This window comes from Dama dama, chromosome 12 (genome assembly GCF_033118175.1).
Source record: "Dama dama isolate Ldn47 chromosome 12, ASM3311817v1, whole genome shotgun sequence".
NCBI lineage: Eukaryota > Metazoa > Chordata > Mammalia > Artiodactyla > Cervidae > Dama > Dama dama.
In genome coordinates this window covers 77,839,624-77,862,850 of record NC_083692.1, presented here as the reverse complement: position 1 = coordinate 77,862,850, position 23,227 = coordinate 77,839,624, and the positions used below count along the sequence as shown (strand labels likewise).

The 23,227-nt window shown below is 38.2% G+C and overlaps 2 gene segments (V, D, J or C); both read right to left on the bottom strand.

The window, feature by feature from the left end:
- Positions 1–15,881: 15,881 nt before the first annotated feature.
- On the bottom strand, positions 15,882–16,499 carry LOC133067024 (T cell receptor alpha variable 22-like). The segment is given in 2 exon segments: positions 15,882–16,222; positions 16,448–16,499. Coding segments are annotated over 2 exon segments (393 nt in total).
- A 1,001-nt stretch (positions 16,500–17,500) lies between these two features.
- Positions 17,501–22,899, bottom strand: LOC133067023 (T cell receptor alpha variable 27-like). The segment is given in 3 exon segments: positions 17,501–17,562; positions 22,140–22,634; positions 22,854–22,899. Coding segments are annotated over 3 exon segments (603 nt in total).
- Between the last annotated feature and the right edge of the window lie 328 nt (positions 22,900–23,227).

Here is a 23,227-nt window from a genome sequence, read left to right as displayed (position 1 = left end):
CAGGCGGTAAAGCATCTGCCTACAGTGTAGGAGACCCGTGTTCAATCCTTCCAGGGATGACCACCTGGAAGAGGGAATGGCTACCTACTCCCATACTCTTGCCTGGAGAATTCTATGGACAAAGGAGCCTGGTGGGCTACAATTCATGGGGTGACAAAGAATCAGACACAACTGAGCAACTAACACTTGCTTCATCCAGCAGTGAAGATAAACGCAAAATTCAGATAGACAGCACACCAATTCTTACTCCCCATCCTCCAAAAATGGGAGAATTCAAAAATTTAGGAAAGGGAAAGCTTGGTTTTGAGAATGTGGTAGTCCATGGCATGGTGGTCATATAGTCACTGTTAATTTAATCTACATCCAATGTGCATCTACTATGTGCCATGTTATAAACTGGCAATAGTGTTTTAAGGTTGATGTCAATATATAAATGAGAGAAATATTGGGATTGCTGAAGGAAATATGAAAGATAAGAGTCATTATATCATCTAGTTATATAACACAAAAGTCATGCTCAAGTACAGCTTTTTATCTGGCGTTTATTGCTGCAGAGGTCAGGTGATATGGACAATTCAGGTCAAGTGCAGAGAACTATAAAGTATTGTGGTACTTTTTATTTTTGTTGGTTTGTTTTTATATAACAACTCCTTTGAGATACAACTTATATGTCATGTAACTCACCGATTTAAATTGTATAGTTCAGTGTTTTTAGTATATTCATAGAGTTGTGCAACTGTCACCACACTCAATTTTAGAACATTTAGTGATCTCTAAAAAGAACCTATACCCACTAGCAGTCACCCACCATTTCTCCCCATGAAACTTCATCTGGGCAACCACTCACCTACTCTGTTTCTGCCCTAATCCATTTGGACTTCCTTAACAAATGAGGACTGAGTAGCTTCAAAACAAGAGAAATTTTTTTCTGTATAATTCTAAATGCTGGAGGTACAAGAACAAGGCACTGGCAGATTGGGTGTCTAGTGAGGGTATGCTTCCCGGCTCACAGGTGATGCCTTCTTGCTGTCCCTCATATGGTAGAAAGGGCAAAGGCTCTCTTTGAAGCCTCTTTTATAAGAGCACTCATTTCAAAGGAGCCATATTGATGTGGTCCACTCAGATTGGCCTCCTGATGCAGACAGCAAGAAGGGGAAAGATAGATATGTGAAAGGCAAATGAAATACTTTGAGCTGATGGTCTATATCTAGTTGTCTATTCTTTCACTCCTTCCACAGTTTTAACTTCATGGGCTTAATATTTAAGATATAGGAACTCCTCCTATTTGCTTTTTAAATTTCAATATGTTTTAAATATTCTTGGCCTTTTAAAACATACAAATTTTAGAACTGATTTTCACCTTTACATATGTACAGAGAGTTCAATCTATTTAAGAAATGTGAAAGAATTAGACATTTTTGCTTCATGAATCTTTTAATTCATGAACATAGTATATCCTCCCATTTATTTACAACAGAAATTAATTTCTTTATGTTTTGTAATTTTCTGTGTTGTGGTCTTATAACTGTATTTTAAAATTTTATTCCTAAGGATTTTGATTCTTATGCTATTTTAAGATTTTTTGAAAAAAATTCATCTCTATTTCTAGTTACTTGCATATAAAATGTATTTTAAATTTTATATTTCTCAACTGCATTAGTAATGTAATATATTTGTAGATTATTTTGGATTGCTTATCTCACAATCATATGTGTGACTATCATATAGTCCTTGATTTTGATTATTAAAACTTTATTTATTTTTCTTTCCTTTCTATAACTAGCTAGGACCCAGTACACATTTTAATAGAGACAGTGCTATTTGGCTTCAATGAAAGAAAGCACTTAACTTTTCACCATCAAGTTTGGTATTTGCTTTATGTTTGTAGCATATACACTTTACCAGAATGAAGAAGCTTTTCTTTCAGTTCTAATTTGTTGGGAATTCATTTCTTTATTTTGAGTGGCTGTTGATTGCACTTTTGTGTAACTGCTGGGATGGTATTTTATTAATGGGGATTATTACTACTTTGATTGGTTTAAAATGTTGAATAAACATACATGAAACCCAACATGACTGTCATATATTATGCTTTTATATAAAATGCTAATTCTTTTTGCTAGTATGTCATTTAAAAGTTTTAACTTATGTTCATTGAATGACCCTATCGTATACCTTTAAAACTTTTTCTTCATTCAAGTTTTAGTGTCAAAATTAAGCTGCCCGTGTACAGTGTTTTCTCCTTTTTTCTGTTGTTAAGTAAGTTTGGTACACCAGTTGAGATAGGCTATGCTGTGGTAATAATCAACTCCAAAATATCAGTGCCTCAAAGAAAGAGTTGTTTGCACATATGTCATCCATTTTGAATGAAGAAGATTCTCCAGGTCAGCTATAATACATCTGAGGACTAACGTTTTGGTATTCAAACCTCCATTAATATTGTATCAATACAGGATTCAGTAGTCACCACAGTCTGAGAAAGCAGAGATTGAAAGGTAATCTAGAGAGTTAAATTCCTTTATCATGAAGTGACACATGCCATTTCTACTCATACTTCCTTGGCCAAAGCAAATGTTATGGCCATGTCGATTTTCAGGAGACACACAATTCTCCAGCATGGCTGGAGGAGAGGAAACTGGGTCAGTATTTATGAACAGCCATTATGCTTTCCACAGTCACCATTCCCACTCGTAACTGAGAACTCATTTCCTGTCTTCTCCCCATGTAGGAGACAGGCATTTCTTCAAGGAAGACAACTTAGGATCCCTGTTCAGTCACTCCTGAGCAAAGGCAGAGTCTCTGATTGACATTCTATAGTCTTCCTCAGGCTCTTCTGGGTCTGAAAATCAATGAAGAAATAAATAAGCAGAAAACAAACAAGTAAAGGAAACAAGTAAGCTCCACACATTAAATATATCATTATGGAATAGACATTGGATTATATCATGCAAGGTTCTCTTGGAAAAGAGAAGAAAGATACACAGTATTGGTCTCAAGCAAGTCTGTGGCCCCAGGGGGCATTGCTTGTGGCATTTCTTACTCTGTTTTGATGAGACTCTGATTGTGTCTTAAGCAAGGAGCCGTTCTGTGACTTAGCCCTCAGGGATATTCTTCTTTCATTATATTCTTCAGCTGCATCTGAAGAGCTATGGCTTCAGATGTTGTAAACAGATTTTGTCTGCCTGGGTTTGTTAAGAGTTGAAGTACAGTTGGCTCTCCAACAGTGCAGGAGTTTGGGGGGCCAACAGTTGAAAATTTGCATATAACTTATACTTGTTTCTCCTTATATGCAATTCCTCAATATCTGAGGTTTTGCACCTGCAATTCAACCAACTGAGAATCATGTAGTAGTGTTGTATTTATTTTTTAAAAATAGCCCGTGTTTGAATGGGCCCTCACATTCAAATCCATGAGGTTTGTTCAAAGTTTAACTGTATTTTGAATCTCTAATGATTGTAGTTTGTTTTGGTCAAAGCTGTATTTAATGATTCAGATTTTTCCAAAAACTAGTTCTTATTTATTTGAATCATGTTAGTGTTGTATATCTATGTATTTATAAAATTTGTTTTTATAAAATATACAAAGTAATAAAATGCATTATTTAACAGTAAGAATTGCTAAAATCAGCATGATAATGGAAGAGAAGATGAATGGTTTTTCCTACAATTTCAGGTCTGAAAATATAGCAATTCAAGAATTGAATTGCTTCTAATTTTCCCGAAATAAGTGGGTTCTTCAATGTAGCTGTTTAGGAACAATTTGAAAATCACTTTGGGATTTATATTAATCCAAGATACAAACATAATAGCTGGGAACCTCAGGAAACATTGTTGTTTCATACACTGAAATAAAAAAGGGACATGTTTTATAGAAGAAAAGTTTACATTAGAATGTCTAAACTGTGCTACCACAGTGTCTGCCTTCTTCCTGACTGTGGTTCATGGGATTTTCCTAAGACTCTAAGCAGGTGGCTGCCTTAATACAGCTCTAAGGTTTTTTTTTTAATTATCTCTACTGTCATTTCTATCACTGTGGTATTCCAAGAGAACACAGAAATACCTTGCTGAGTCAGCCAGTTGCAAGGAAGAGATGGTGAGGCTCATGAATTTTTTTCCTGATGAAATTCCGCAGAGTAACCATCGCTTCTTGTGTTTGCTCTATTATCATCATGATAAATAGATAAATAAGGAATTCCATCCCTCCACCAGGAAGCTGTCTGTACCAGTACAAAATATACCTCCCCAAAGTGGTTTCACACATGCAGTCCATGGTCTTCTTCCTGTGCTGCTACTGTGTTCTGAGCTTGGGTGACTTGGTCAGCCATGCTGGATTCTGTGGGAAAAGGAGAAGACAGAGTTGGTCCTCTGAAATGTCTCAGGAGTCATGAGGGCTAGACGAAGTTATGATATAAGGACCAAGAAAAGGGTTGGCTAGTTGTTCATTTCTCCATCTCTCTTCCCTCTAACCCTCTAATTCTCCTGCCAATCACAGCTTGCGTGGGGCCACCATTGAGCTCTAAGAGGAAACTGAGGCCCCGTGTTTAGGGCCACATGTACGGAAGCCAAAGGTGGCCGTGAACACCCACAGCAGGCCAGGGCAGAGCTTGACAGACATTCTTCTCTAAATTTCTCTTGTTCTTATCGTAGCAGAGACCAGCCCTTCTCTGAGTAGCTAAGTGCAGAGTTCTTGTGGGTTTTAGATGTTTCTGTCCCAAACAGGAAGTAATGTTCATAAGGAGGCCATTCCATTCAGGGATTGAAACATCTACCCCACCCCAACCACTGTTTTGCCTTGATGTTTCTCTGAAGGAATACCTTTGAAAAATGGTTATTTTACCTAACGAGTACAGGAATAAAGTTTAATTATCTTTTTGTTTTTGAATTCTTATTTAATATCATGGTGATCAGAGACTATGTTCTAAATGGTTTAAATCCTCTGAAATTGATTAAATCTTGCTTTAAGATCCAGAGTATGAACAAGTTTGATAAATATTACAAGTGCATTTGAAAATAATCTGTATTCTGTTGTTTTGGGGTATAGTGTTCTATATATGTAAATTAGGTAAAGAATACAATTTAGTAATTGTATAAGTAGAGAATATTTTCTCTGTGTTTCTACTGAGAGATAGATGTTAATGTCTGGCAGCAGAGTTGTATATTTGCTTAGTGACTATTTTTAAATCAACAAATTCTACTAGTTTAATTCTGCTGATTAACTCTACTGATTTATGTTAGATATATTTTGAAGGTATATTATTCAGTGCATATAAAATAGGATTATTCTATCTTCCTGGTCAATTGTGCACTTAATCATTCTGAAGTGCTGTTCTGTATTCCTAACAACAATTCCCTCTATAATGTCCACTTTATTTGCTATATCTACTCAGTTTTCTTTTGGTCAGGGACTCCAACTGTCTCGTCAGCCATATGCAAAGGAAAGAAGTTATATCTCTCTACCTTCCACCATATTGAAGAATTAGTCTGAAATGGATCAATGACCTCAATGTAAAATTCAAACTATGAAACTCTTAGAAGAAATCATTGATGTAAATCTTTGTGACTTTGGATTAGGCAATGGTTCTTTTTTTTATGGTTTTTTTTTTTCATTTATCTTTATTAGTTGGAGGCTAATTACTTTACAATATTGTAGTGGTTTTTGTCATACATTGACATGAATCAGCCACGGATTTACATGTATTCCCCATCCTGATCCCCCCTCCCACCTCCCTCTCTACCCGATCCCTCTGGGTCTTCCCAGCGCACCAGGCCCCAGCACTTGTGTCATGCATCCAACCTGGGCTGGTGATCTGTTTCACCCTAAATAATATACATGTTTCAATGCTGTTCTCTCGAAACATCCCACCCTCGCCTTCTCCCACAGAGTCCAAAAGTCTGTTCTGTACATCTGTGTCTCTTTTTCAGTTTTGCATATAAGGTTATCATTGCCATCTTTCTAACTTCCATATATGTGTGTTAGTATACTATAATGGTCTTTATCTTTCTGGCTTACTTCACTGTGTATAATGGGCTCCAGTTTCATCCATCTCATTAGAACTGATTCAAATGATGGTTCTTAAGGTATGCAATCAAAGCACAAGTAAGTAAAGAAAAATAGATAAATCAGGCTTCATCACAATTAAATAGCTTCTGTTTCAAAAGATACTATTAGGAAAGTGAAAAAGGCAACCCATGGAATGGGAGTAACTATTTACAAATCACATTTGTTAAGGGCTGAGTATTCAGAATATATAAAGAACAGTTAAAACTCAACAACTAAAATACAAATAACTCAAGGAAAATTTTAATTTTAATAGTATTTTTACTAGGATACTGAGGACAGTAGGGATGCGGGTGAGAGATAGTGTTACTTTTTTTTTTTTTCTATGTCAATCCTTGTTTATTGTTTCTTTTTTTTTTTTTTTTCATTTATTTTTATTAGTTGGAGGCTAATTACTTTACAATATTGTAGTGGTTTTTGTCATACATTGACATGAATCAGCCATGGATTTACATGTATTCCCCATCCCAATCCCCACTCCCACCTCCCTCTCTACCCGATCCCTCTGGGTCTTCCCAGTGTACCAGGCCCGAGCACTTGTCTCATGCATCCAACCTAGGCTGATGATCTGTTTCACCCTAGATAACATACATGTTTCGATCCTGTTCTCTTTCTTAAATACACTACATGTACTACATATATCCTTTGAATACTTTTTAAGTTTTATACCACATGTATTTGTTATCTATTCAAAAACCAAATAATAATTTGCATTAAAAGCTATTCACTATCAACCAGCTGATTGGATGGTTGAAACTTTCTCCTCCTGACCACACAGGGGAGAGGGGAGGGGCTGGAGGTTGAATTGATCCACAGTGACTAATGATGTAAATCAGTCATGGTGATATAAATCAGTCATGGTGATGTAAAGAAGCCTCCCTAAAACTCAAAACACTAGGTTTGAGAGGATCTGGGTTGGTGAACTCATGGAGGTGCTGGGAGAGGTTACCCAAAGAGGGCTTGGAGGTACTACATACTTCGTCCTGTGCATCTCTCCATCTGGCTGTTCCTGCCTTATATCCTTTTATAATAAACCAGTGATGTAGTGAGTAAAGGGCTTCCCAGGTGGTGCTAGTGGTAAAGAACTCACCTGCCAATGCAGTAGACATAAGAGATGCAGGTTCAATCCCTGGGTTGGGAAGATCCCCTTGAGGAGGGCATGGCAACCCACTCTAGTATGCTTGCCTGGAAGAATCCCGTGGTCAGAGGAGTCTGGCGGGCTACAGTCCATAAGGTCACAAAGAGTTGGATACTAGTGAAGCGAGTTAGCATGCACAGCATACTAGTGAGTAAAATGTTTCTCTGAGTTCTGTGAGCTGCTCTACCAAATTCGTTGAAACTGAGAATGGGGTCACAGGCACTTCTGGTCTATAGGTAGTCATGCAGAAGTATAGATAATAACCTAGGCTTGTGTTTGGCACCCTGAGATGGAGTAAGTTATTGTATTCAGTTGCTCAGTCATGTCTGACTCTTTGCAGCTCAATGGACTGTAGCCTGCCAAGCTTCTTTATCCATGGGATTTTCCAGGCAAGAGTACTGGAGTGGGTTGTCATTTGCTACTCCAGGGGATCTTCCAAACTAGGGATTGAACTGGCATCTCTTGTGTCTCCTTCATTGGCAGGCACATTCTTTACCACTAGCACTACCCGGGAAGCCCTGGAGTAAATTATTTGAACCTCCAGTTTCAGTGAGGGATGGGATAGAAGAGGCTGTATGTAGTACTGAGCCCTAACCTTTGGGAAATTATGTTATTTCCAGGTAGAGGATGGCAGAGTTGAGTTGAATAGAGAGATGCAGCTGGTGTCCAGAGAAGTGCTTGGTGTTGTGTGGTAAACTCTCCACCCATGTACATGTGGAAATTGGGTCCAGGACCCCTGAAAAGACTATCTTCCTTGAAAAGTTTGAGTTGAACAGGTGTAAAAACTGCAAGAATCATGTATAATTTCTAACACTGTCCTTCATATGTTGCTTCTGTATGGCATGCAGTACGGTCTCTGACACAGCTGTGAGGGAGTTCTTCCTAGAATGAATTCAATGACTTCCTTTGTAAATCTTATCTTACTCCCTTTACCCATCAGCTTCTAAAAAAATGTCTGGGTAAGATTTGTATGTCTTCTCTGCGAATATGGGAACAGGCAATTGCTCCAGCTGAGTTGTGAGGTTTTTGTAAAGTTCTTCTATCATGTGTATTTTTATTTTGGTAGTTATTTCTCTGAGACAGCAAAAGTATATTGCAGAATCTTCTAGTTGTGATGATAATATGATGAGCCTGATCATTTTTGTAGCTTTCTGGAATTTCACAAAATTTTGACCCTCTGTTGCATCGGCTTCTGCACTGTGTGCTGAGTTTGGGGGAAGTCATCTCCTCACTAGGGGGACTTTTGTACAATACAGTACAAAACATACAAGTCTGGTTTCATAGGAACAGTCCAGTTCCTCAATCTTGCTCTCCTGACTAACTGTTGTTGGTTAGAACTGAATGATCCGGGACAATCTGGATCCTGTAAACAGAAGAAATAAAAAGCTTGATCCTTGGTGCTGACAAATAAGGAACTGGCCAAAAACTTCAAGGGCATGAGTTAAATCTTCAGTCAAGATTAAGGGAGTCAATTATGGATTCCTTTCTCCTTCCTTCTTATTTTCCTGAGTATTTGTTACGTTTGGCCATTGTTCACCCTCTCTGCTCCTTCCCACTGTCTCCCCACAATCCAACACTGTCCTCAGCCTTCCTATTAGCAACTCCTCCTACCAATGAAGTCAGAGGCCATCATGCCCATAATATGCTGACAAGAGTCATGTTGGCACCTGTGTTTTAAGAAGTCATCTCCTGCTCTGAGCCTGCTCAGTCTTATTTGGCTTTGTGTAAAGCTCCACCTAGAATTGTTGGCCATGAGCGGTACAGCTCTCTCAGAGCAGACATTGATTTGGTTGGTAGGATGACCTGTCAGATCATATCCTGTGCATCCTTGCATAGAATAAGTTGAACCACCAAATGCATTTAAAATAGCCTGTTTCCTCCTGAAAAAGTTGTTCATATATTCTCCAGAAATTTGGGGGCCATGTGAATGTATCCTTAAATTTAGATTGACATTGAAAAATACAATGTCTGTGTTTTCCTTCTCAATTGAAGAAAGAATATTTTAAATTAAACTGCAGATATGGTTTTGTGTCCTTATAAGGGATAGGTATATATTATTACACACAAAATTTCAAAGTAGAAATTTCATAACCCAGGTATTCTTCCCTGCCACCCTTTTCTTTCTCAAATCATGTTTTCAAACACTTCCCTTTATTTATTTTTTTTTTATTTTTATTAGTTGGAAGCTAATTACTTTACAGTATTGTAGTGGTTTTTGCCATACATTGACATGAATCAGCCACGGATTTACATGTATTCCCCATCCCGATCCCCCCTCCCACCTCCCTCTCCACCTGATCCCTCTGGGTCTTCCCAGTGCACCAGCCCCGAGCACTTGTCTCATGCATCCAACCTGGGCTGGTGATCTGTTTCACCCTTGATAATATACATGTTTTGCTGCTGTTCTCTCACAACATCCCACCCTCGCCTTCACCCATGAGTTCAAATGTCTGTTCTGTACATCTGTGTGTCTTTTTCTGTTTTGCATATAGGGTTATCGTTACCATCTTTCTAAATTCCATATGTATGCGTTAGTATACTATATTGGTCTTTATCTTTCTGGCTTACTTCACTCTGTATAAGGGGCTCCAGTTTCATCCATCTCATTAGAACTGATTCAAATGAATTCTTTTTAATGGCTGAGTAATATTCCATGCTATATATGTACCACGGCTTCCTTATCCATTCATCTGCTGATGGACATCTAGGTTGCTTCCATGTCCTAGCTATTATAAACAGTGCTGCGATGAACAATGGGGTGCACATGTCTCTTTTAGATCTGGTTTCCTCTGTGTGTATGCCCAGAAGTGGGATTGCTGGGTCATATGGCAGTTCTATTTCCAGTTTTTTAAGAAATCTCCACACTGTTCTCCATAGTGGCTGCACTAGTTTGCATTCCCACCAACAGTGTAAGAGGGTTCCCTTTTCTCCACACCCTCTCCAGCATTTATTGCTTGTAGACTTTTGGATAGCAGCCATCCTGACTGGCGTGTAATGGTACCTCATTGTGGTTTTGATTTGCATTTCTCTGATAATAAGTGATGTTGAGCATCTTTTCATGTGTATGTTAGCCATCTGTATGTCTTCTTTGGAGAAATGTCTGTTTAGTTCTTTGACCCATTTTTTGATTGGGTCATTTATTTTTCTGGAATTGAGCTGCAGGAGTTGCTTGTTTATTTTTGAGATTAATCCTTCGTCTGTTGCTTTGTTTGCTATTATTTTCTCCCAATCTGAGGGCTGTCTTTTCACCTTGCTTATAGTTTCCTTTGTTGTGCAAAAGCTTTTAAGTTTCATTTGGTCCCATTTGTTTAGTTTTGCTTTTATTTCCAATATTCTGGGGGGGTGGGTCATAGAGGATCCTGCTGTGATTTATGTCAGAGAGTGTTTTGCCTATGTTCTTCTCTAGGAGTTTTATAGTTTCTGGTCTTACATTTAGATCTTTAATCCATTTTGAGTTTATTTTTGTGTATGGTGTTAGAAAGTGTTCTAGTTTCATTCTTTTACAAGTGGTTGATCAGTTTTCCCAGGACCACTTGTTAAAGAGGTTGTCTTTTTTCCGTTGTATATTCTTGCCTCCTTTGTCGAAGATAAGGTGTCCATAGGTGCATGGGTTTATCTCTGGGCTTTCTGTTCTATTCCATTGATCTATATTTCTGTCTTTGTGCCAGAACCATACTGTCTTGATGACTGCAAACACTTCCCTTTAAAATCTGCTCCCTTTTCAGATTATCTTAGACTTCTGATGGTGATTTATGTAAATATTTCACTAGGACAAAGGAAGATTTCCATTTTATTCAATGTTATTTGTCTTGGGCTCAGTTATAATAGAAGATCACTTTTATGATGGCAGATTATTTCCTATGATTCCAGGTCGCTAGACATCTGTGAGATGAGGAGAAATTATTTTTTGTCTTTGCTTACCTTCAGCCTGTCATACTGCCCCCCTAAAAGTAAAAATCCTGAACCTCTATACACTATTGCTTAGTTGTTTGGTATTTTTTTTTTTTAATAATAAGAAGCTGTGAATATCTAGCAGAAGAAAGAGATGTTCCATTTCATTTACAGACAATAATATAGTTCACACGTGTAGTTCAGTCATATGGTGATTCACTTTGGTTTTTTTAAATTGAAATTTGTGTGGTTCTCTATTTAATATACAATACCTACTATGCAGTTACATAATTATCTAACCAGAAATTATATAATGACCAAGAAAATAATGTTAAGCTAGATATGATCTTAAGAGCAAAGTCCCCTTTTGCATTTCATATTGAAGCAACTGAGTTTCCCTTGGGTCTCTCTCTCTTCCTGAATGACCCTTCTGGTCAGTGCCCTGCAAAAGTCCTGTCTGGAGAGCATCTGTGGTCCAGGTTCAGGGTCAGGCACAGACTGTGGAGGCCTGGGTATCACTGTGCATCTACTCTCAGAGGTAGTAGATGATTGTGATTAAATGTAACCCCTTAAATTAAATCCCAGATCCTCCATTTACTAACTCTGACTTTAGATGAGTTTCTTAGCCTCACTCTCCCTTCTGTATAATAGAAAGGATGGGAGTAGGGAAGAATAGTCTCTCAAGAGTTTCACCCTTCCCACCAGGCAAGGATTAAGTAAGATTTCCTGTAGGAAGTTCCTAGAACATGCTAAGTGTTCAGCAAAGTGTAGGTAATATTTTTATTATTAAGCAAAAGCGGTCATTTCAAGTGAGCCTAGGTTCTCTAAATAAAACTGTAAGAGGTGATCAACATGGTATGGTGGTGCAAGGATGTTGACTTTTAGTTGGGGATAACCAGTCACTTTCACAGTTCACAGGGAACTGTGTGCCTGTCTAGAGTCCTCAAAAACAGTGCTCTCTGTGGTCAGACTGAGAAATGCTCATTGAAAAGTGTATTTTGACTTTTCTTGAATAAGTTTACATCCAAGATGTGTCTTTTATTTTTTTCTTCTATAAGGTTAGATCTATCAATACCAGTGTTAGAGAGAGAATTGCTCCAAGATTAACAGAAAAAGAAAAATCAAGGTAAATATTAGTGTGTATATATATATACACACACACATATATATACCGTTACATATATATAAGTACATATGCATATACGAAAATCATATTTCAGATACTAACACTTCAGTGTAACATTTGCTGTGCAGATCCCTTACAGTGCTTCTCAATGCCTTCCAGATAATATACAGCATCTCATAATGGCTCATAATTATTTTCACAAGGTGGCTTCTGCTTATTGTTTTAGTTTTATATTTATTGTTGTTGTTTGGAGTTGTGTGCTCCAGCCATTCTGAGTTAATGTCATCCTCCTAAACAAAATCTTGACTTTACCTTTACACATTCTATTTCTCTTTTTCTGTAATACTCTTTACCTGACTCCATCTTTGATGAATTCTTTTAAAAGTCTTGACATAGACACCACCTATCTTAGGTAGTATTCCCTTATACTCTTTTTCCAATTTGGATGTCTCTGTTAGTGACCATATTTTACTTTTCCCTTGTGGTAGCTTTGATTGCACTGTTTTGCAGTGGACTTTCCAATATTACATGCTTCCTGAGTGCAGACACAATATATATTTGGATCTAGGACACATCACATGCCAAATGAATGAATTATTAGAAGAATATCAAGTAAATAGAGAATACTTTTGGTAACTTCATGAAGATTATGTTTGTTCATTTGTAAAATTGAGATTATAGTGACTTTTCAGTGTTGGTTTAAAAATTTTGTATTTGTGTGATTTTATTAATAACATAACCTTGACTTTCAAAGTCCTGAAATTCACTATAATCTCTATCGCCCTGTGTGTGCTATTCCTACTTGTAAGATCACATGGCAAACTTTCACTGTCTGCACTCCTTGGAAAAAGTTGCTTCATATGTTTTCCCAGTTTTGGAATGGTTTACAGTTAGAAGATAATCCCATATCAGCTATACTGGAATAGCCAGAAATTCTTTTGTTCTCTTAAGATAGCCTTTTTTTTTTTTTTTTTTTTTAACATATTTCCTCTCTTTTGTTTTTTTTTTTCCTTCCAGTTTTATTGAGATAAAATTGACACACAGATCTGTGTAAGTTTATGCTGTACAGTATAATGACATATTCATCAGGAAATTATTACCACAGAAAGTTTAGTGAACATCCATCATCTCATACAGATACAAAAGTAAATAAATAGAAAACAATGTTTTCCTTGTGGTGAGAACTCTTGGGATTTACTCTCAACTTTTATATATAAATGCAGCAGTGTTAATTATATTTATTATGTTGTGCATTATGTTCATTGTACTTAGTTAGCTATCTTCTAACTGACACTTTGTACCTTTTGACTGCCTTCATCCAATTCCATCTCCCCCTGCCTCCTGGCCCTGGTAACCACAAATCTGATCTTTTTTTCTATGAGCTGATTGTTTATTTGTGAGTATAATTGACCTACAATACTATGTTAGTTCCTTTAAACAACATAGTGATTCAGAATTTCAAAATACTCACCACAAAAAGTCTAGTCTTTCACCAGACTAAGATGTCACATAACCATTGACTGTGTTTCTTCCACTGTACAACTCACATCTGTGCCTCACTTATTTTCCTGCTGGAAGTTTGTGCCTCTTAATCTGTCTCACCTCTTTCTTTCCTCCTCCTCACGCCTTGTTTCACTTTAGCAATGCCTGTTTGTTCTCTTCATTCATGAGTATGTTTCTGTTTTTTTATCTTTGTTCGTTTATCCTGTTTTTTTTTTTTTTTAGATTTCACACCTAAGTGAAATCATAAAACATTTATCTTTCTGTCTTATTTATTTCAGTTTCTACTGTTTTAAAAGCACCTGTCATTTTTTATTCAGTAGTCAAAATGTTTCATGCATATGTACTGTATTTATGATATCTTGCACAGCTTATTTCAGAATGTGCTCTGCATTTAAAAGGAATGGGGTCTCTAGAGCACTAACATTTCTTTCTCATCAATAATGATTTCTGACTCTTTCCCTGGTCCTCAGAGCAGCTGTTCCTGCCTGTGCGCCCTGAGTGTGCGGGTGAGCCTGGGGACTGTTGTTCCTCTATCCTTTACTGCATCACGTCACAGGATTAAGGCTGCTCACTCCAGGAACTGTTTTTGTTTATTTTAAGTCCCTCACAGCATGAAGTGTTTTATCACTTGCAAATTATATTTTGGTCTTAAATTACCCGTCATCTGTCTTGCTTCCCACATGTATATGGTTTTCCTCAAATTGGAGCACTTTTCTCCCACTCTCTTTTGTCTTTAGCCTGATTAACTCCTGTTAAACAACTGGGCTTCAAACTGAGGCATCACACAATCCAGGAAGCTCTCTCTGACTGACATCTATTTGTCTCTATAATACCAAATTTCATCCTTTTTTACTTTATAAGAACTGTAAGATAACAAAAATCTGTTTGCCACAGGGCTACATATTCAACAAGAGAAAGAACTCTTTATTTACTGAAACCTCCTTATGCAGTACCTGACAGATATTAAATGCATATTTGTTGAATGATTGAATATACGAACCCTGTGAATAATGGTGGGTTGAAAATATGTCCTCAACCGAGGATTCTTGAATGAGGTACAAAAATTGTGACTCATTTTCTCAAGATGAAATAGCATTCTCATGACTGGAAAGTAGCTTTTCTCCTGTGGTCTTCCAAAACATAACAAAAAGGATAATGATACAAATGATATAAGCAAATACTATTAAATATGAACAAAATTAACAATTAAATGCACCGTAAGAAGTTGAAACAAAACTAAGTGAAAGATTACAGAGCATAGCACTGTCTTTCTTTGACACTTTAAGGTTTGACTTTCTATGATTTCCCTTCATGCCTGAGAATAATATGGGTTATGAATAAACAGCATTCAGGCTGAATATACCCATTTTTACACAGAGTCTTAAAATTAGGTTTGAAAGATTTGCTAACTGAAATTTCTGAATCACCAATTCTCTGATTTAGGGATTAGGAGGTTAGGGATAGTTCTATTTAGGAAATGAAAGAGATAGTTACTAGGTTGAATATTCATTAGCACCTCAAATTTTTTTTGAAAGTGAGATCACTTTGATTTATCCAGAGTCACTTCTTAATACCATATTAGGTGTGATTAAAAACATTCAGACACCTCTACCTCATGTTGGGTTTGGGGACTGCAGACACACATCTGGGTTCAGACTTCAGGTGCCTGGGAAGCCCTGTGTCCCTGCAACACAAGGTATGTGGCTGAGTCTCTGGTCTGGTGTGCAGAAAGTTCTGCCCTACCTTCATATTAATTGTGGCTCTTAGTTTCTTCTACTCCTTTTATTCCCATTTAAGTGTATTTAAAAAGAAAAAGAGAGCTTTTCCCAGGGTCCTGTCTGTACCAGTGTAAGCTATAAAAAGATGTTGAAGACAAGGTGAAACTGGTGCTTTCATGCCCTTAGAGATGGAGGGGTCAAGGGTTCTGCTCTACACTGAACCAGCTGCTCACTTCTGTCCAGAAAGACAGAATCAGATAGGAAAGAGTTGATCAATGTATAGATTTTACCTAGCTATGGAGATCTCCAGAAGACCTGCTTATGTGCCTACTCTGCAGTGTCAAGTTGTGATTCTATAGAAATGCTTTCTGCAGGAATCAGGAGATGCACGACAATGAGATTTCGATTCTAATCCCACTGGGCATCTGCTCCCACTCAGGGGGTTGGGTTAAGTCCTCCACTCTGGTTTTGTGTACAGGCTGCAGGTGACTGTACTGCTATACTGTGCATCCACAGCACAGAAGTAAGTGGCTGAGTCCTCAGGCTGGGAGTCTCTGATGTAGAGTTGACTGTAACGCTCCTTGTTATTGATGGTGGATTTCAGCCTTCCTTTCTGCTGCATTCCTGAAGCTATGTAAAACAAGGAGATGAGGCGTCCATCAGGATTTTGCTGGAACCACTGCACGTTTCTTATGGAGATAGAATAATTGCATATCAGAGAAGAATTTCTGCCCTCTTGGAGGGTCAGAACCCCAGGACTCTGCTCCACCTTCATCTGCACTCTGAGCCCTGTTGAGAAAGAAAGAAATAGGCACAGGTAAGGGTCCCTGAACAATGACTGTCTGTTTCCAAGTGGAGGGCATTTTCCTCTTATTTCCATCCTCACGGTGGACACAGCCCAAGAGATTCGTGTTCTCTCTCTTCCTCCATTATCCCCTCCCACCTTTTTCCTTTCCAAAGTTAGTTGTGATGTTGATGTTCCTTCAGGTTCCCCCTGGGATGTTCTTAACTCACAGCAAATCTGTATCCATAGGAGACTCAGCAAGACTCTTCTTTGTGTCTTCATGATTCTTTACTCTTTTGCTACAGGGACACACCTTGATGTCAAGCTCCTTTAAATATTGGTATTCATGATATCTTGATTATGGGACTGATTCTGTTCCTGTGTGTCTGATTGTTTTCATGAGAGATTCAACAAAAGCCAACCCTAAGTGTCATCACTCAGCTGTGTAGTGGGAGCTCCACCCATCTCTGACTTAGTCCTTCTACACACTGTGGTCTGTGGGAGGGAGTGTGGGTCTGTTATGATGTTGGGGGTAATGGAAGAATTGTCTTTTCAGTGTTTAGGAATCTATTTCTGTAAACTCTGAGTATATATAGAATAATTCATGTAAAGAATAGGGAGACCACACCTTACAGGGAGAATAAAGAAAAGGTTTCTTATCTATAAAGAACCATAGATAAGAGATATTTACCAAGCTAAAACGTCAGATATGATCCAATTTAGAGTTTTTTTGGTTCTAATGATATATATCTATATCTACATATATAAAACATACACATTATATGTTATGTAAATATATATGAATAATGCAAATACATATGACTCATTTGCATTTTTACACTCCATGTATTTTACTTTTTGAATGTATCAATGTCAAATGACACAGTAGAAGCCTAGAAAAAATAGCCACTTGAAATAAAAAATAGTTAATCATAATAGGAGAAAGGAAAATATTTAGCTCCTCAGTCTTTTTCACATCTATATATATATATGTTAGAAAAACATATATTGGTAGTATATATCTATAAAATGTGAAATATTACACACAAAATGGACTGAAGAAGTGAATGTTAGATGATCCATATGTTAAATTGAGAGAGCAGAAACTTTGAGGATATATATATTATGAGTATATATGATGAAATATCTACATGAAATATCTCGCTCTACTGTGTCTATCCATCCATCTATCATCTATCCCCTATCAACGTACATTTGTTATTTATCACTCTATCATCTTGTAGAAGTTTCTACTCAATAAATTTAACATATAAACCATTGGTTTACATCCAGTTGCCCCCAGGGGACACTTGACGGCGTCTGAAGGCATTTTTGGTTTTCACAACTGGGGAAAGGAGAGGGTGTCACCCGCATCTAGTGAGCAGAGGCCTGGGATGCTGCTAAATATCCTCCAATGCACAGGAAACCCCTTCCCCCAAAAAAGTCACCTGGCCCCAAGTGTTAATAATGCTGCTGTGAGAAACATATAGACAATGGCTTCCAGTTTAAACAGTCTTCTGCCATTTTCTCTTACTCCTTATGTCTCCACCCTCTTCTTTCCATATATAATTTACCTTTTCTTTACTTGCTTCTATCTTTGCTTTTATTTTTCTTATCTTTGTGTTTCTCTTCTTATATGAGGTATCAGTATGGTTTGGAAAAAAAAATCAGGTTGAAAAGAATTTCTGGACATATTAATAAAAGCTCATATTGGTCCCTGGTACCTAAAAATATGGATTCAAGAAACTATAAAATTACAGAAGTATGAAACAAATTGTCTTGTTTTAATTTCAAGCTTTATTTTGAAGCTTGGAGATAAGAATTGGTGATAAGAAAGCAGGACCAAGTGCATTATGAACAATTTTCTTGTCCAGAAATTCTCTTGGTCCCCATCCTCTGCCCTGGCCCTAATTATTAGTCCCCTTCCTGTTTCAGAGATCTTCATTCTTCCTTCAACTGTTAATCCTAAAAGCCTAAAGACACTTAGAGTGCCTCCATCTGGACTAAAACCTAGCACTGACACCACTTCATATACAGAGGGGTGTGTGTGTGTGTGTGTGTGTGTGTGTCTGTTAGTAGCTCAGTAGTGTTTGCAGCCCTGTGGACTGTGGCTCACCTGGTTCCTCTGTCCATGGAATTCTCTAGGCAACAGTACTGGAGTGGGCTGCTGTTCCGTTCTTCAGGGAACCTTCTCAACCCAGAGATCAAACCCAGGTCTCCCACACTGCAGGCAGATTCATTACCATCTGAGCCTCCAGGGAAGTCCATACCCAAACCAGGGTTTTTGATTGTGGCCTTCAGCATCACAGTGTGTTTTCACGAAGGCACAGATTGCTTCAGGATCATGGAGAGTGTCTGAGTTGTTCTTAAAAATTACTTCTCTGAATGGAGGTTGTAGGTGAGTGGATTCTTAAGTTGTGGCCCATGGAGATCAATGGCTATGGGAACTAGTCACTGGCTCTCCATCATCACAAGAACCAGTTCCTTAAATGTGGAAACTGTGTTCTTTACACATTTGCTGCACAGAATATCAGGACCCAGATGAAGTTTTTAATGTATCTTATTGAATCTGTCATTCTGCCTTGCAAACTTTTAATTTTTTTAATCCATTGTGCTGGGCAATTCACAAAACACTGTTAATCCTCATAATAACACTGTAAAGTAAGTGCTACTTGTTTACTTCCAAAGTACTTATGAGGAAATTGATGGCCACAACATTGGCATATAATGCCCCACAGCCAGTAAGTGGCAGAGCCATGGATATCCCATGCTCTTCTCACTGTGTCATGTCAACTTTTACAGGTAAGAGCAGTGATTATGGAAAGACACGGGCCATCTTCATGGGAAAACAAAACCAAAATTTCCTGCCAATCCAGAACACCTCTCCATGAGGATAAAAAAAGAAAGGAAACAGTTTTATTATTGAATAAACATTAAATCAGAATACAGTGTTTTTCCTGGTCTATCCGTTAAAGATACTGCAAAGGCGTAAAAAAATTTTTATCCCTTCATGTAGCCAAACAAAGACAACCCATTTTATGCATTTCTCAAGATAAACAATAACTAGTTCTCAGGTAAGAGGACTTGACAGCACCATTTGCCAAGAGTTCCTTCTGACCTTTACCTGGTCATTGGGGTTAGCCATGTATGCTTGCTGATTTCCTTTACCTGAAGGAAAAATGGCTTGTTTCTTTGACAGAAAAAAAGTTTACAACTTAGAGCAAGGTGCCAGCCGAGGTTAGACTCCTGCCCTCCACAGACACTGCGAGGTGAGGGGTCCTCCTTGATGAGTCCATTTCAAAGAGATGGCTCCCAGGTGCTTGACAAATATTTCTGGATTGTAAAACTGGGAAAAGGCTTATTTAGCTTTTTAAAAGGTTTGCACACATCTCAAAGTGATAGAGAAAAAATTCATAATTACAAATTTTCTAAAGTAAATACTCTAAGAAAAGGGAGGGAGTGAAGCCTTTCCCTTTTTATATGAGGCAGAATTGAAATGTGTTTTTCTTATTTTTAACTTATATCTGCCCTTGCAATCTTCAAAATGAATGTATTTGTTCAAGGGGGTGTCTTCTGAGTATGTTTCTGGGGTAATATGAAGCTATAAATCAATAAAAATAAATAATATTTGTACTCAGAATGTGAAAAATGTAATGCTACTGTTATTATTTGTTAATATTTATGTGGAAATTGATATTGTCTATGGCTTAGGATGCAAAGCTGAATTTCATAGTCTCCCATGAGTGTAGGAGATTGACAGAAATTTTAAAATAAATGGAAGATAAATTTTTTCTTAATAAAAATTTATAGGAACATTAACTCTTCAAGAAGTACATATGATCAGCATAAATACAGGTCCCTCCTTTGTAAAAATATAGTACTTATTTGTATCACTCTTTCAATGCACACAAAATCACAAAGCCATTTTATGTCATCCAACTATAGTTAGGATTATGTTTAGCCATAAGTAGCAAAGAAATTCAACCAAAAACTTGTTTATTAAAAATTTTCCTAAACAAACAAATCTGGGGGAGGGATTTGACCTGGTATCTAAAAGGTGAGCAGGCATGAGATTAGGGAGGGAATTTATGATTGTGCCTTCCTTCATGGTAGAGTTATCACTTCCATGTTTCAGGAAGAAAATCACTGGAAAGGGGACAGGAAGTTATGATGCCTGTACCAGAAGAGCAAAAACATTACAGAGAATCCCTAGTATGTTTCTGGGTGTGACTCATTGGTCAGAACTATTCTATATGTGACCCCTCATTGTAAGAAAATATGTGAAATGTAGTGGTTATTTTTTTTAAAGTTGGGGATACCATTGTGTAAATCAAAATTGAAAGCTCTGTTAAAAAGGAAGCAGAAGAGAATGGTGATTAGGTAGGCAACTCACAGTGTCTGCCTCCCTGACTACTAAAATGAGAATTCAGGATATTTGGCAGAGGTTAGCTTATTCCTCCTTGAGAAGTCAGCTAAAATTTCACAGTAGAAATAGTATTTATTTAGAAAAATTAATAACAATATCATTTACAGGTACATTTATTGAGTATATATTGCATATGAGACTTCATATCATTTTTAAAATGTTATTCTCATTTAATTCATAACAACTTACCAAGATAGGTGTTCTTATTAACCTGTATTTACAGGGAAGCTTAGATGAGGATGAATAATTTCCCGAGGACACAGAACTAGACAATTGCAAAGACAGGATTCAGAGACCCGGGTTCAAACCTGGGATATTGTGACTTCAAAACCTATGTGCTTTGTATTGTATCATCTTGCTTTAAGAACAACCAGGAATGCTTCAGGTATAAAAGTGGGCCAGTGGAGGACTTGCCAGATGGAGGAAGCTGTCAGCTTCCAGTTTCTTCCGGCCTTGAAAACTTGAAGCTATTGATGTCTGTTACGCAAACTGTAATCCCCAAGCAAATTCTGAGCAAATACAGGCTACTGCAGTTAATGCTTAAGTGGTTTCAGGACCATCTGGTGGGAATGTTGCTTTGGGAACACAGTTGGATATTACTGGAGGACATTTGGGTCATTTTCTGTCAAAAAGTAGGAACTTTCTTCTTCTAGTTAAGTTTTACTGTACTTCTGCCTTTTACTCTGGTTTAGCAGACTGGGGATGAAGAAGCTTCATCAACTGCATAAAGCTACAAAATCATTCATTTCTGTCTCCTTGTACTGACCATTCCTTGCCATGGTCTTTGGGATGTACTGTGTCTGATATCCTCCATACTGACTTTCTTCTCACCCCTACTGCCTACCCTGAGAAGCTGTAAATATTTTTAAGTTAATTAATTTATTTTAATAGGAAGATAATTACTCTACAATATTATGATGGATTTTGCCATACATCAACATGAATCAGTCATAGGCATACATCTGTCCTCTCCCTTCTAAGCACACTCCCACCTCCCTCCCCACCTCATCCCTCCAAGTTGTTACAGAGCATCAGCTTTGGGTCCCTGTGTCATACATCAAACTCCCATTGGCTGTCTATTTTGCATATGGCAATGTATATGTTTCAGTGCTATTCTCTCAAATCATCCCACCCTCTCCTTCTCCCACTGAGTCCAAAAGTCTGTTCTTTATGTTTGTGTCTCCTTTGCTGTAGGATCCTCAGTACCATCTTTCTAGATTCTATGTATATGCATTAGTATATGATATTTTGTAAACCTTCATTTTTACTCACTTAAGTGCATGCATGCCCATGTGCTCAGTCATGTCTGACTCTTTGCTACCCCATGGACTATAGCCTGTCAGGATCCTCTGTCCATGGGATTCTCCAAACAAGAATACTGGAGTGGGCTGCCATTTCCTACTCTAGGGGATCTTCCAGACCCAGGTAACAAACCTGTGTCTCTTACATCTCCTGCATTGGCAGGCAGATTCTTCACCACTGGGAAGCCCACTCACTTGAGTACTGAATTTCATTTCCAGAAGCTTGTCTTAGAGCAGATGAATCTTGTCCCCTAGGGTATATGGGAAATGTTCTGGAAAGGCAGCAGAAACGGTTCTCCTCCATGAGAAAAGATGTGTGAGGTGGAGCTGGAGGACTGAGGCAGCTGCGAGGCTGGGGGCCTGCAGCAGGGTCTGTCTGCTGGCAGCAGGAGACCCTGGAGCACCGCGCCCCTGCACAGAGGTGGGTGCCCACATCCCCAGGCTGGGCTGCAGTGATGGGCAGCGAGCTGTCCTTTCTTGCCTCACCAAACTGAGCCCTTATTCTCTTCTGCTCCTTCATTTCTTTAGGTTTAGTTAATGTCATCAAGAGGACAGGCCCTTCCTCGGGCTTCTGTCTGTACCACTGAAAGAAGGTGAAGGTGCTTGAGGAGCTGCAGCGCACGGTGACATTTCCTCCCTCCTGGATACGTAGAAACTGCGGATTCTGCTCCAGCTGCTGGGTGCTCTCCCCTGTTTAGAAACAAAGCAGAATGCAGCAGGGAAGGGAGGTAGGGCCTCCTTCCCAACCCGAAATGATTATTTTCTCCCTTGTTCCTCTCTTGCTCTCTCCCTTTCTTCTTTCCTTCCTAATACTTCCTTTCACTCTTTACCATAAAATAACCTGCCTTCAAGGATTTTTCATCTGCTGAGGATTTTCTGTTCATGTAATTGGTAACTTCTTAAACTCACATGCCAGTTGAATCCAAAAGACCAACACCAAGAGTTTCTGGAGCATCTTTTCTTCTTATCATTTGGTGGCTACAGTCCCTGATTTTAGCTGTCCTTGAAAGATTCCCTCCTGAAAAAGGCTTTTCTGGGCTATAGCAACACTTGCTACCCACTTTGATCTCGGTAAAACGGTACAGGCCTCTGTGTGTCAGCCAATTGAATCATTCACCCTCCACCCCCACTCCCATTTTATCCAACCTCAAACTCTACTTTGATTCTGGGAAGGACTTTGCCTTTTGAAATACTGCCCTCCTGTGGAGAGGTAGAAAAGTAATTTACTTTCTTTTTATTCTTCTTGACAGTCTAACAGATTGAACGCCATGGACTGTAGCCTG